This window comes from Natator depressus, chromosome 13, assembly GCF_965152275.1.
Source record: "Natator depressus isolate rNatDep1 chromosome 13, rNatDep2.hap1, whole genome shotgun sequence".
Lineage (NCBI taxonomy): Eukaryota > Metazoa > Chordata > Testudines > Cheloniidae > Natator > Natator depressus.
Window position 1 is genome coordinate 11023589 of NC_134246.1, and position 13004 is coordinate 11036592.

Below are 13004 nucleotides of genomic sequence, written 5' to 3' on the forward strand. Positions count from 1 at the left end.
TTATAAACCAGAAAAACTAAACTACAGATAAATTTTCCCTACCTTGAGCTAATGCTGCAGATAGGGTTGACAAAGCTGTACAGCGCAATCAAACATACTTACATCTTAGCTCATTGTACAGGTACAGCCATAATCAAGGCACAAAGATCTTCTACAAGTTATTTTTTCAATAAAGTTGTACAAAATAATACATTTTACAGTCTGTACAAGAATAATAATCCAGCAGTAAAATAAAAAAATGAGGGCAGGGGAGAAGAAAAAGAAGGGAAAGACCGTGAGGACTAAAGTCCAGATAATGATTTTTATAGCAGACAGGATCATCAGTGGACAAACGGAAAACAGTGTGTGGTTAACTCTTTCTGCAATCACAGGCCATACGCAGTTCAATTCATAACGTCCATGGTCATCTTAAGACCACCAAGACTGGATTTAAAAATACCCTTCTGAAAGGTAGCGGTTAGTTTTTGCACTGTCTAGGTCTGTTGTAGAATTGTCAGTATTTCCGTTCAAAGCCACATTACAGTCAGAGAACCAAACTCAAGTGTCTGTCTTCAAACTTGGTCTGTGACTTGGCACCTTCTTTTGTCTGATGCAGTGAATGGATACAAAGTTGAAATCATGGGTTATATGATTATGCCCACAACAGTGCTAAATTACCTAAGGTTTTCTCTCCCCATTTTTTTGTTTACTTTTTTAATTTTATCCCCAATCCTTTCAGGTGCTCCACATTCAGGGCCCTTAATTCATTAATTAATTAATTTTGTTAACAACAGTGTTAGGGAACCCACCATGAAAATGGCCTTTAAGTTTTAGGTGCCATCTCAAACTGTCTGAGGGGGACACAAGCAAGCTTAGAAGTGCTGCTGTTGTCCAGCAAGGAGAAAAAGTTGAGGGGTGCAAATCAGAGGGAGACTGCAACAGTTCTCTTCCACCCTATGTGGGCAAGGGTTTTTTTTGTTTCTTTTTTGTTTTTCTTTTTTTTTTTTTTAATAAGGAATAAGGAGTCCAAAACACAGAAAAAAGTGCTCTCCATCACAACAACTCATATTGGCGAAGGTGCATCCGTTGAATAATGTCCCGACAGTCATTGAAAACCCTCCGGATGTTTTCTGTATCCACTGCACAGGTGAAGTGAGGATAGCAGTAATGTCTTCCATCTCCACTTGCTGTGCTGATTCTCTGTAGAAATAATACAGAGAAATTGTGTGTCAAAATAAAATTGTCTGGAAAAATGATGCTCTCAAGCCTCAGCTGAATGTTGGCGAGGACATTATGTAAGTTCTAAGACAGGGGTTCTCCAACTTCATTGCGCCACGACCCCCTTCTGACAACAAAAGTTACTACACAACCACAGAAGGGGGGGCCCTGAAATCTGAGCCTGTCCTAGGCCCGCTGCATGGATGGTGGGGGCCGAAGCCCAAGGGCTTCAGCTCCAGGCAGGGGGCCTGTAACCTGAGCCCCGCTGCCCAGGGCTGAAGCCCTCAGGCTTCGGCCCCGGACTGCAGCAAGTCTAAGTCAGCCCTGGCAACCCCATTAAAATGGGGTCGCAACCCACTTTGGGGTCCTGACCCACAGTTTGAGAACTGCTGTTCTAAGATGAAATCTGGAGCCCACTGAAGTCAGTGGCAAAACTCCCATTGACTTCAGTGGGATCAGGTTTTCACCCCAAGGATTTAACTTGAGGGGAACAGGGTTGCTTGCGGAAAAATTGAGTATTTGGGAACTTTGGAACTGAACTGTAGCTACAGAGATAAGAGAACTTCACTGATTCACATTAATGGGGAAATTTATGTGCAGGTGGGAGGGAACTGGCCCACACAACTCCCATAGTGAACTTCCCCCTCCAGAGCGCTGAATTTTGCCTGCGTATGAATCTTCAGCCCCTCTTCACAAACTACACACACACAGCCTCTCAGTATTTCTTTTGGCTCTGGTATAGATGAGTCCCAATTTTTATTGCAATGCTCAGTATCCCTAATAATAATGACACCCAATTCAGGTACTTATTGTACAAATACTTAAACAATTGTTACTACAACTAATCAGCTGGCTAATGAGATGATGGGAATGATACAGGAGAATATTAATATTCAGCAGATAATATATTGATTTGAACCACAACTTCCTTTAGAAGTGATGTAGTGGATGAAATCTTGGCTCCCATTGAAGTCAATGCGAGTTTTGCTACTGAGATCAGTGGGGTTAGGGATTCACCCATTATCTCCCATTTGAGAATTACAGATTCTCCACAATTATTCTAACCATTTAACTGTGTATCTTGTTAAACAAATATATGAAAAGTAGCTAAAAAACCCAACACCTTTTAACCCTCTAGCTTAGGTACATTACCTAGCACCCAGGTTAAGTATAAGCCACTGAAAGGGCAGGCAAACAGTTCTGCAATATTAAAACACAGTTAAGTGTATGATAGAAAAACATACGTAGAAAAAAGAAAATACTTACAAGAAACTCATCTCTAATAAAATACTTGGCCCTTGTAACTCTGGGATCCTCACCAGGCTCTGGTGTTGCTAGTTAATAATAATAATAATAAATAATAATAATAATACAATAAGCATTTGTTAAAGTAGGTGTTTCACAGTAACGATTCTGAAAATCATAACTTACCCACTGACTATCAACTTTATGAACTAGTCTGTGTTTTCTGCTCAGTTGCAATAGAAACAATTTTCTTAACGTAAAATATTATAGTTCTAGTCTCTAATATGGTACCTAAAACAACAAGACTCCAGGAAAGCAAGAAAACATGATGGTGCCCATAATGTCAGAATTTAAGGAAATATTAGTGCAAATACGAGCTTCGGTTAGAAACTTACAGGTAACCTGCATAACCATATGACCCCTAATGCCATTGACTGGGTTGGCTGAACTACTCTGGTTGCAGATAAAGGAAGGCTGATGGGCATTAAAGTATATTTATTTGATAAGTAACCACATAATATGAGATGGAAACTTCCTTAGAGAGTCTTTTTTTTTTTTTTTTTTTTAAAGGATCATTACTGACCCCACTTAGTTATTCTAACTTCTTGCTACCTACCACACCTGGGATAAGGGACAAAATGAACCTTCAGTGCTCTCACACACAGCAAGGGTGTTCCCATGGAATCTTGCACCTCAAAGGACACTGCTGCACCCCACCACTGCACTGAGGCTGCAGTGGAGTCCAGCAACGAAGTGCGTAATAAAACACTAGCATGCTGAGATGCCTCTGTGTATGTCCAACAGATAATGTCCTCTACTGGGACTGAAGAAATATTTAAATTACAATTTGTCCGAAAGGTACTGAACATTTTTTCAACGCTGGAAATTTGCTTGCTTTAAAGTTTATCTGAAACTTCCAATAAATGTTATGTACACAATTAACATATACTATAGTCCAAGGAAGTGGTACTTTGATGATACTGGTTTATTAAAAAGATGAGAACAATGCTCTTACCATCCTCTGGTGTAGTGTAGCGAGCAAATTCTGGAAAGTACTCTTCAATTTTAGATTTCCCTGCCAAAACTTTCTCTGCTAGCAAATCCTGTTTATTCAGGAAAAGAATTACTGAAATGGTCCGTAGCCATCTAAAGAAAATTGAAGCCAAATATTGTTAGAATGTATGGCTGAGCTTAAACACCAATAACAAAAAACATAATGCACTACACTTTAGAGAAGTGGTTTTCAACCTGTGGTCTGCAGACCTCTGCAGGTCCACAGACTATGTCTAAGATTTCCAAAGGGGTCCACACCTCAATTTGAAATATTTTAGGGATCTGCAAATGAAAAAAGGTTGAAAACCACTGCTTTAGAGAATATATTCATATTCTGTACTATCACAGTTTTTCTTAAGCTTATTTTATTTTTTTCCAGTTTTATGACTTCCATTTTTCCAATACTGTGTAGTTTTCTTCCTTTAGATTTTAATACTGTATGTTAGTATTCCATATAGCAAGTTTACAGTGGAGATCAAAGATAATGATTGAATGGGCCATGTCAGAAATAGAAATGGTGCACTTTGTACCAAAGATTAACTTTATCAATATAACACAGTGTTACTAATGCATGTGAAATTAATGATAAAACTTCAATTCATGGACCTGTTGTTCCAGATACTCTTGAAGAGGTTTAGTGCTTCTTGAAGCCGATTGGTCTGATTGTCCTCTCGTATAACCATGTTGTAGCTACTGCTGGCCACCACAAATATGATAGCAGTCACATCTAAATCAAGAAACACCCAGTAGTTAACATCAAGATCCCGAAAATTTTTGACTAGATTTAGCTTTACAAAATTATGTGAACAAAAGAAATGCTTCACACACAACTGATATACAGACACCTCGGGGAGAGGGGGAGGGAATGCAGCAGCTGTACAAAACTCACACACATTAGGTTCAGGACACATAGGCCTATGGACAATTTAAACTACAGGGGGAATTTACGAAAGACTAGATTACTCAAAATGAATTTTGGCCAGGACACAAAAAAAGTGTTAACAGTCCAGCTCTTGAGAAAAGCGCGAAGGACTTTTAAGTGCCATTCTAGAGGAAGGAGCTTACCAAGGAGCTTTCCCCAGCAAGGTGGTTAGCGTTTTCCTGGTCAATTTAGACAGGGCCTAACACATTCTATACGATTATTTTAAAAGCTGTCCTACAGAAATACATGGGTGCCTAAGAAAGTGCAACAATTTCAAAACTCAGTGGAAAACTTTATGAGCAGTGCCACTCCAGACCTCAATTTTACAACTTATCCAAAAGACAGAACCTCCAAAGGGCTCCCTAGCACCATACTGAGGCAATGGTTCACTCTTAACTTGGAAGAGTGGCATCTCCTGGGTCAGCAACATAGCTTCTCTTACACACAATAATGTGTGCATTCTAATTTGATCATCCGTATTTATGCTGTACCTCTCCAGAAGACATGTAGCCCTTCACTTGTTAAGACAGAACAGACAGAGTTTGGAAATTCGTGGGCAAATCACAAAAGGGAGAACGAATTAAATGACAGCAGGAAGTTTGGATAAACTATTCTAATTTACCCAGCTTGCTTTCCTTCCCACCCAAATTTTCACTCAAGACATTCAGAAGAGTTACAGTAGATTACATGATGATACAAATTCCAGCCAATCTGTCTGTTCAAAGAGACACCTTATGATTTCAGACAACTGAAGAGGACAGGAGTTAAATATCATGTGCTGTTATTTACATTAAAATATTGCAATGAACTTTTATTTTTTAAATTTTATAAAAAAAATAAATCCAAAATCTTACCATTGAAACATTGGATCCATTTTCGGCGTTCATCTCGCTGCCCTCCAACATCAAACATGCTAAAGAGGAAAAAATCTTAGTCACTTACTGTACAAAAACACCGCTGCTCTCCTGACTCGGACATACAGTATTTAAAGTAAGGGTAAATGCTGTATGTGAATAGAGCATGTAAACAACCTCAGGACTCCCCATTTTTTAGAACCTAATGAGACAAAGGACTGCCAGAATCTGCAGGTAGGAGTAACAGCCTATTTGTCAGTGCAAAGAGGTTTTCACCCCAGAAAGTAATGTAGTACTTTTAGGGCTACATGAAAAGTTAGTGTGCGGCAAGCTGGGGTGTAAATCTACGGAACACAAGACAACTGCACATGAACTGTTGTCCGTGTGGATGGACTCTCTACGGCGCACTAAAAGTCTTACAGTTCTATTTGAAATAGCAGTATGTCACAGCACACTATCAAACTTTTAATACGTGGTAGCAGGATCACACAGTGACTTAGTGAGCTATACATTCATACCTGGCTTGCCGCCCACCAAGTTTTCATGCAGACAAGCCCATTCCCTCTTTTGCATTAAAAAGACAAGAAAAACTAGAATTGCTGAAGCATACCACAGGGTTCTTATTTGTCCTTACTGATCAAAGAGACATTTAATAAAACTACTACGAGAGGTTTCCTGACACAGATACTGTAGATCTAGATTCAACAATATCAGACTGATATTTAAGAGTCAGCATTTTTGGGTCAAGGCCATCAAACAACCGTTAAGCATCAGCTCCTTATAAACTGGAAAAGGGCGGAAAGTGTGCACCTTCTGTTACTCTGATACACACACGGATTTTGGACAGCTTTGTCAGTACACTGATTTTAAACTTTCGTTATACATGGAACACGACAGACCTGGAAGAAAAGGAGGCATAGAAGCAGTTCAAAGAAAAGTTTCTCTCTGTTCTTTTATATTTAGATAAAACTGGTTGACAGACACTCTCCAAGAGATAATATGAAAGGCAACAGGAAGGAGAGGAAAAGGAAACTACAGGAAACCAAAAGAGAATTAAAAAGGCAAGCAGAGTACAGACCAACTCCAGAGTTTAAATTAGAGATTAGGTCATAAAATGAAGAGATTCGGGAAAAAGAATCTAGGTAACAGCGCAGATAGTACAAAAAGGCCTGTGGCAGTGAGTCTCAGAGCCTGGGTCAGGTGACTTGCGCTTGCAGGGAGGCTTGAGCTGTGGAGCCACAAACAGCGGTGTACATGTTTGGGCTTGGGCTGGAGCCCAGGCTCTGAAACCCGGTGAGGGTCAGGGTCCCAGGGCCCGGGCTCCATTTTAAGCCCATACATCTACACTGCAATTTTATGGCCCCGCAACCTGAGCCCCACGGCCCGAGCCAACTGATACAGGCCAACCACTGGCGTTTTATTGCAGTGTAGACAGACTCTTAGTGCTGAAGCAAACAACAAGATCCCAGAGTACAATTTTAGGTCCCAATCTTAAAAGTGAGATATGTTTAGGCAGGTGCCATAGCCTACACCAAGTGCCACTGAAATCAGGAGGGCTCCACTCAGATGCAGTGGCCCACCTGTACAGATTGGGCCTAAGTGACTAATTTCAAAAATTGTGCTCTGTGGGACAAATTATATGCGGTTTCCACTGAGAACAACGAGAGCTGCAGACCCTTACCAGAGGGCAGAATTGGTCCAATAAAATGGTTTTTGTATACATCTTCTTTTAAACGTGTGTGTGTGTACATATCTTCTTTTAACTCTACTGCTGCGCAATTAAAAAAAATAAGTAGACATGGCCCCATTATTTTAATATTATCTATAAAAGTGCATTTTCTGCTTCCTCTTCTGGCTTTGCATTATCAGAGAAGTTGATACAAATGCACAAAACAGATATTTTGGTAGGATAAAATGCTATATACACATTTGTTGCTAAACAAAACAGTATCCATTTTAACGTCAGCTGCATTAAAACCGAAGAAAAGATGTTTGCCATTTAAAAAAAGCAGAATCAGCAGGAAAGTTATTTTCAGGCTTATAGAAAGACAGAGTAAAGGAGAATCAAGTTATCAAAAAGCTTTATCAAAACTTGTGAAAAAAACCCACCAGTTCTTTGGCATTAAATCAAAAGCAGAAAGAGGTCGGCCAATTCCCATGGTGTTTTTAAAACTTAAAATGGAAAGCTCCTAGACAGAAGTATCTGAAAATAATTGCTTTCCGTTAAGTGTTAAATTCAGCAATACGAATGCTGTCTCCAGCATATAAACTGGCCTAAAATGGCATTTTCTCCTCTTTGCCTAATCACTTTTGCCAGGTGTCATTCTTCGGAATATTAAATGAAGAAAGATACTTACTGAAAGTTTACTTTGTCCACCTGAAACTTGGTTTCAAAAATTCCTGATGTCAAAACTCTGCATCTCAGCAGGTCCTAGAGAACAAGAGAAAAAGTCATTTATTCAAAGCAGTGATCTGATTATTCTTCAAACCTCCAAATTTGAAAAGAAAATATAATAATTTGCTGAGTGCTGCTCTTGTACTCAGTGCTGTAGAGAAACGGCACGTATGTGAAGTTGGGTGAAGTTGAGAATCAAAGACCCCCATCCTAAAAACTTGTACACATGCTTAACAAGCATTTGCACAATCAGGATCCGAGTGCCAAATCCTGAGAAGCAACGAACATTTGCAAAATGGCAAACGCAGGTGCTGAGCACTTCTGAGGATGTGGCCTTCAGATCTACTAAATCTTATAAGAATCCACTGAAGGTCTGACATTCAGGTGATGAGCCACAACTTCCACTGCTTTACAGAGGGGCAGTGAATGCTCAGCACCACCTTTAAAAATCAGACTATAAACTTCTGAGCATAAGACAACAAAATTAAACATGCAGGCGAATAGTGGATGGCTTTGTCACACAGGAGTGCAAAATAACCTACATTTCTGTTTCCCCACATGAGACAGCACCATGCCCTATAGTGAGGGATTAAGACTGAGAGGCTACATGGAACAGGCTCACCTTGAGAAAAGTAGATGCTTAACACACTGATATATGGATAATAAAATGTTAAGCTTTTCAAAATAGATAACTGAGCTCACACTGCTATTTGCTTATCCTGTAGCTTGGTGAAGCATCGTTAGGGACAACAGATGCCACACAGCAATTGTCATCCCAAACATCACATTTTTGTTCAAAAAAGGAGCAACAATCTACCAAATAACCAAAATTATTATGGCTTCATACATTCAGGAATGTATCAGGCTGACATTCTCCAATGGCTACCCCCCGCCTCCCACTGGAGTTCCTTTTAAGTCGAACATGGCTCTTCCCATAGGGTTTCTTTCTCCAGAGAACCCAGACTTGCCCCTGGGGAGCAGTATTTAAAACCAAACTGTAAAGTCTAATATTAAAGCTCAAAGCAAACACAAGAGGCTTCTTCCTCCTGAGGTTCCCGATTCTCCCCAGAGATTTGAGGGTTAAAGGAGATGTAAGCAGGCAGAGCTCTCCCAATCACTGGGAGATACTTCCAGCTCCTGCCTCCATCCGCTGTCTCTCCTGTTATCAGAGAAAAATGTGCTTATTTTCTGCTTCCCTTCCCAGTGTGTCATGCTGGGGAGGCCTAGACACCCCAACACCCCCTGACACTACACTTCCTAGAAATGCTTTTGGCTGAGGGGTTGGGGGCCATGAACTTGCCCACACTTCCAGGCCTGTTCCCAAGCCCTAAACAGACTGCAGCCTGGATTCTCTCCCAAACCCAGCACTGCTAAGTCTTGCAAGAGGAGGGTTAGAAGGAGCTTCCAGACACTGGGCGGCAATAACCTTAATGAAGTGGCACTTTAAGATTTCTCCCCTTCTTCCCAATACCTGGCTACTAGGGAAAGCATGAGGCTCATGTTATTATTGGTAAGAACTAGGAACTCAAATGATGGAATGTTATGTGAAACAGATTTTTAAAAATGTGATCATATTAGGGTTTTCCTATAGAGACACAAAACAATCAGATCCCCAGAGCTGCCAACAAGTGAGACAGCCATAAAGTCAGAAAGTTGTGATATTGGCCTACATAATAAACAAAAGCCACCAGAGGTGTTTTGTATGGATTGGAAAGCACGTAGGCAGCCTAAAGCAGAGGTTCTCAAACTGTGGTCCGAGCTCCATTCAGGTGATCTGCGGATAGTTCCTTCTAAGGAATGCACCTGGGTGGCCGCCCATGAAAGAATGAAGGGCTGCCCACCTAATAAGTGGAGCCGCACAGGCGTGACTCCACTAATTAGGTGCCTGGACCCTGGAGAAGATGCACATGTAAGGTGAAGTGGTGGCCTTGGGGGGAATAGAGGGTAGGTGTGGCAGTGGGGTGAGGTGGGGGAAATAGGAGGTGGTGGGGGGGGAAGTGGGGTGAGAAGAAGGGGTAGGGGGAATTTAGGATGTGAAGGGCTGCGGCAGCCAGAGAAAGAGGAGACTTGCTCCAGTTCTAGGGCTGCGGCTGCAGGTGAGAGAACCCCCTCCTTCCCAGCCCAGCTCGGTGGCTGCCATGGTGGGGGAGAGACTACTGATATTAAAATATGAGTTGTGTGCTTTTATTTTGTAGAAAAAAATCATGTTAATTAGGTTTTTTTATATAGCACTTTTATCCAAAGAGCTTTACAATAGTTAGCTAATGGTACAAACAACATTTGGAAAGATCATTAAGTGGTCCACCAAGACCCTCAGCAATTTTCAAGTGGTCCGCGAAAAAATAAGTTTGAGAACCACTGGCCTAAAGGGTAATTAACATAGACGCAAATAGATATAGATAGAACATGAACTTTCAAGATTTAATTTATTTGAAGCCTATCAGGAAACATAATTTTGAATCTGACTGAAGGTTTTTAAAATCCAGGACTTAAACTACCATGGTTACTAATCTTGGTATTACTGAGACTGTACTGGGCACTGTTACAAATGGATCTTACATTTGGACCATACAGATAAGACCACAAGAATGGAGAAGAATATTAAAGAATTGATGAGTGCATTAAAAGCCACTCCCTTATTGCACTGATCTTATATTAAAAGAATCATAAGTTAGTCACTGTTTAAGCTTAAAGAGTCACACAACTATACAAAATCCAAAGGTTAGACAATACTGTTAAATAGTTAAACAAAATGGCTGCATTTTACAGACACTTCTTTAAGAGCAAATTGTTGCAAACTTGCTAGTTTTCTTGAACACTTATTATATTTGATATATGTGTGCTGAAATATTCTAACTAGATCCATTTGTTAGGAATAATTTTTTAAAAAAATTATCCGATAATTAACAAATGAAATATGAAAAAACTAGAAGCTGTCAGGCTCTAGAATCAGTGCAAGTTTCAAAACACAAGTGGCCATCTTCAAAATGTCTGAAGAGAAGCACTACTCCACATGGGCATTCTCCTGCACATATATGAAGCTCCACTGAAGTGGTCAGTGGTCCTAAACAAGCACATAATTAATAAGTATACACAAAGCTCCTGCCATCACTGGCCTCCAATATAAAATTGAAACATTACATTTATGATTTAATATCTGCAGGCTAATCTCTTTGCAATTCAAAAAGAAACTTTTCAGGTAATCTGTGTTTATTTTTTAATACAGATAATTGATCCCAATTTTTTTTTAAAAAAAGAATAAATAGTTTTTAAGAAACTCAGCTTTTAGAAGGATAAATGAGTAAATTGACCCCCAAGTAATCTCAAGAGCAAAAGATGCAAATTGGTCTCTCCTCATCACTGTTGCTTGAAACAGTTCTGGGAAAACTAACGCTGCAGCTGTGCTTTTGTAAGGTGCACACTGGGCTGTAGCTGCTCTTTGTCGCTGGGAGAGAGCTCTCCAGGCGACTAAATGAAACAACCTCCAGTGAGGGGCAGTAGCTTTGTTGGCGGGAGAGCGTCCCCCACCGACTAAACGCTGTCCACACTGGCGCTTTTCGTTGTTAATACTTTTGTTCTTCTGGGAGGTGTTTTTTCACATGGCCTAACATTTTTGGCTACTGTTCTGCAGAAACTCATGTGCACGCTTTATGGGACTACTCATGAGCACAAAGTCAAGTGCATGTGCATTGTGTCTTGGGATTGGTGGTTTGGTCCTCAAACAAAAGCTCAAATTATTTGCAAACTAAACAAAAGCTACAATCCTTATAGTGACAGAAATAAAATGTTGTTGGTGTAGCTGTGTTGATCCCAGGATATTCGAGAGACAAGGTGGGTGAGGAAATATCTTCTACTGGACCAACTTCTGTCGGCAAAAGAGAGAAGCTTTCAAGCTACACAGAGCTCTTCAGATCTTGTATTTTTCATAAACACAACTGGTCTGATAAAAGATATTACCTCACCCACTTTGTCTGAAAAATAAAGCACACTGACAAAGCTGCTGTATACAAAGCTCTTTTCCAGTAACTCTGGAAAGACAATTAGAAGAACCCTGAAGGGACTTTAGACTATTAGAGGAAATTAGATGAAAGGGTGATTTTAGAAGGGACAAAGAAAATCAGAGTTGTAAGTGGGTAAAAGTCAGTCTGCACTTCTAATCCTTCCTGAAAACAGGGGTTAGATAACACTGAGCATGAATTAAATTTCAGATCATCATCAACTATTGGAAAACTTACAAATCAGAAATGACTACACTTATTTTATGACCATTCTATCTGGTAACTTGAGAAACGGTTCTCTCATAAAGAGGAGGGTCTCCACCTGAAGAGGAAGCAATCTGTCAGAACGCTCTTTTTTCTCTTTGTGGTAATTAAAAACTGACTTTTCTACTTCTTCAAACTTCTTGAACCCTGATCCTGCCTTAAGATCTAATGGAAGATCCCTATGGCCCACGTGGAGTCCCCTGGAACTCTGCACAGGTACAGGAAGTCTGCTTGCATGGATCCAGTCATGGGATCGCATTTCTTAATTTATGATGAGCTGGCCAGTTCACATAAAGAACCATATTTTGTTCAATATGAGTTAAAGGGATTGCAACAGATTCTAAAGAAATAATCAAAGGCTATTTTGATGTAGGGAAATGTTTAGAAGTATCAAGTACTGTTAGAGAAGCCACAGTAATAGAAAGCTCTACCAAATCCTAACAAAACATGTCCTACTACAGCCTCTGGTCTACTGGAATTGGATTCTTTTCAAGGGGAGGTTTCAGAGTAGCAGCCGTGTTAGTCTGTATTCGCAAAAAGAAAAGGAGGACTTGTGGCACCTTAGAGACTAACCAATTTATTTGAGCATAAGCTTTCGTGAGCTACAGCTCACTTCATCGGATGAAGTGCTCAAATAAATTGGTTAGTCTCTAAGGTGCCACCAGTACTCCTTTTCTTTTTTCAAGGGGAGGGTGTTGATTCTAATCTATCCATAGCAGCCTGACCTTTAAAATTCGTTCAGTTGTTTGACTGTTTTAGTAGAATGTGAAAGCTTTGTTGTTCTGCTGTCTAGATATCTATTCACTGGGCCACGCATATGATAAGTCTTGTGAGCAATTTTTGGCCCCGATGCTGCAGTCGGATCCATGAGGGTAGATCTCCGAGTGCTTGCAGAGCACTGGAGCTGTGGACAGGCACAAGAGCTCACTTATGTGGATCAGGGCTTGGATATGGACTTGAGTGTTTTAAAATGGATGTTGTTGTTGAACAGCATGTTAATAAATAAAATCAAGGACTGCCACATATTTTGCTTATATAAAGTACAGTCCAGCTATGTACCAAAAACTGACAACAGC

General features: G+C 40.2%; 1 protein-coding gene across 2 annotated transcripts in view; it reads right to left on the reverse strand.

The window, feature by feature from the left end:
• Positions 1-768: 768 nt before the first annotated feature.
• The window catches only part of GNAS (GNAS complex locus), a 250563-nt gene continuing 238327 nt past the window's right edge, over positions 769-13004 (reverse strand). For both annotated transcript variants that reach the window (XM_074969767.1, XM_074969768.1), the window contains exons 7-12: positions 7629-7702; positions 5272-5330; positions 4102-4222; positions 3458-3588; positions 2464-2531; positions 769-1179 (exon numbers count right to left, since the gene is read on the reverse strand). In XM_074969767.1, coding sequence (XP_074825868.1) covers positions 1033-1179; positions 2464-2531; positions 3458-3588; positions 4102-4222; positions 5272-5330; positions 7629-7702 — 600 coding nt within the window. In that variant the 3' untranslated portion in view covers positions 769-1032. The remainder of the gene's footprint in view (positions 1180-2463; positions 2532-3457; positions 3589-4101; positions 4223-5271; positions 5331-7628; positions 7703-13004) is intronic.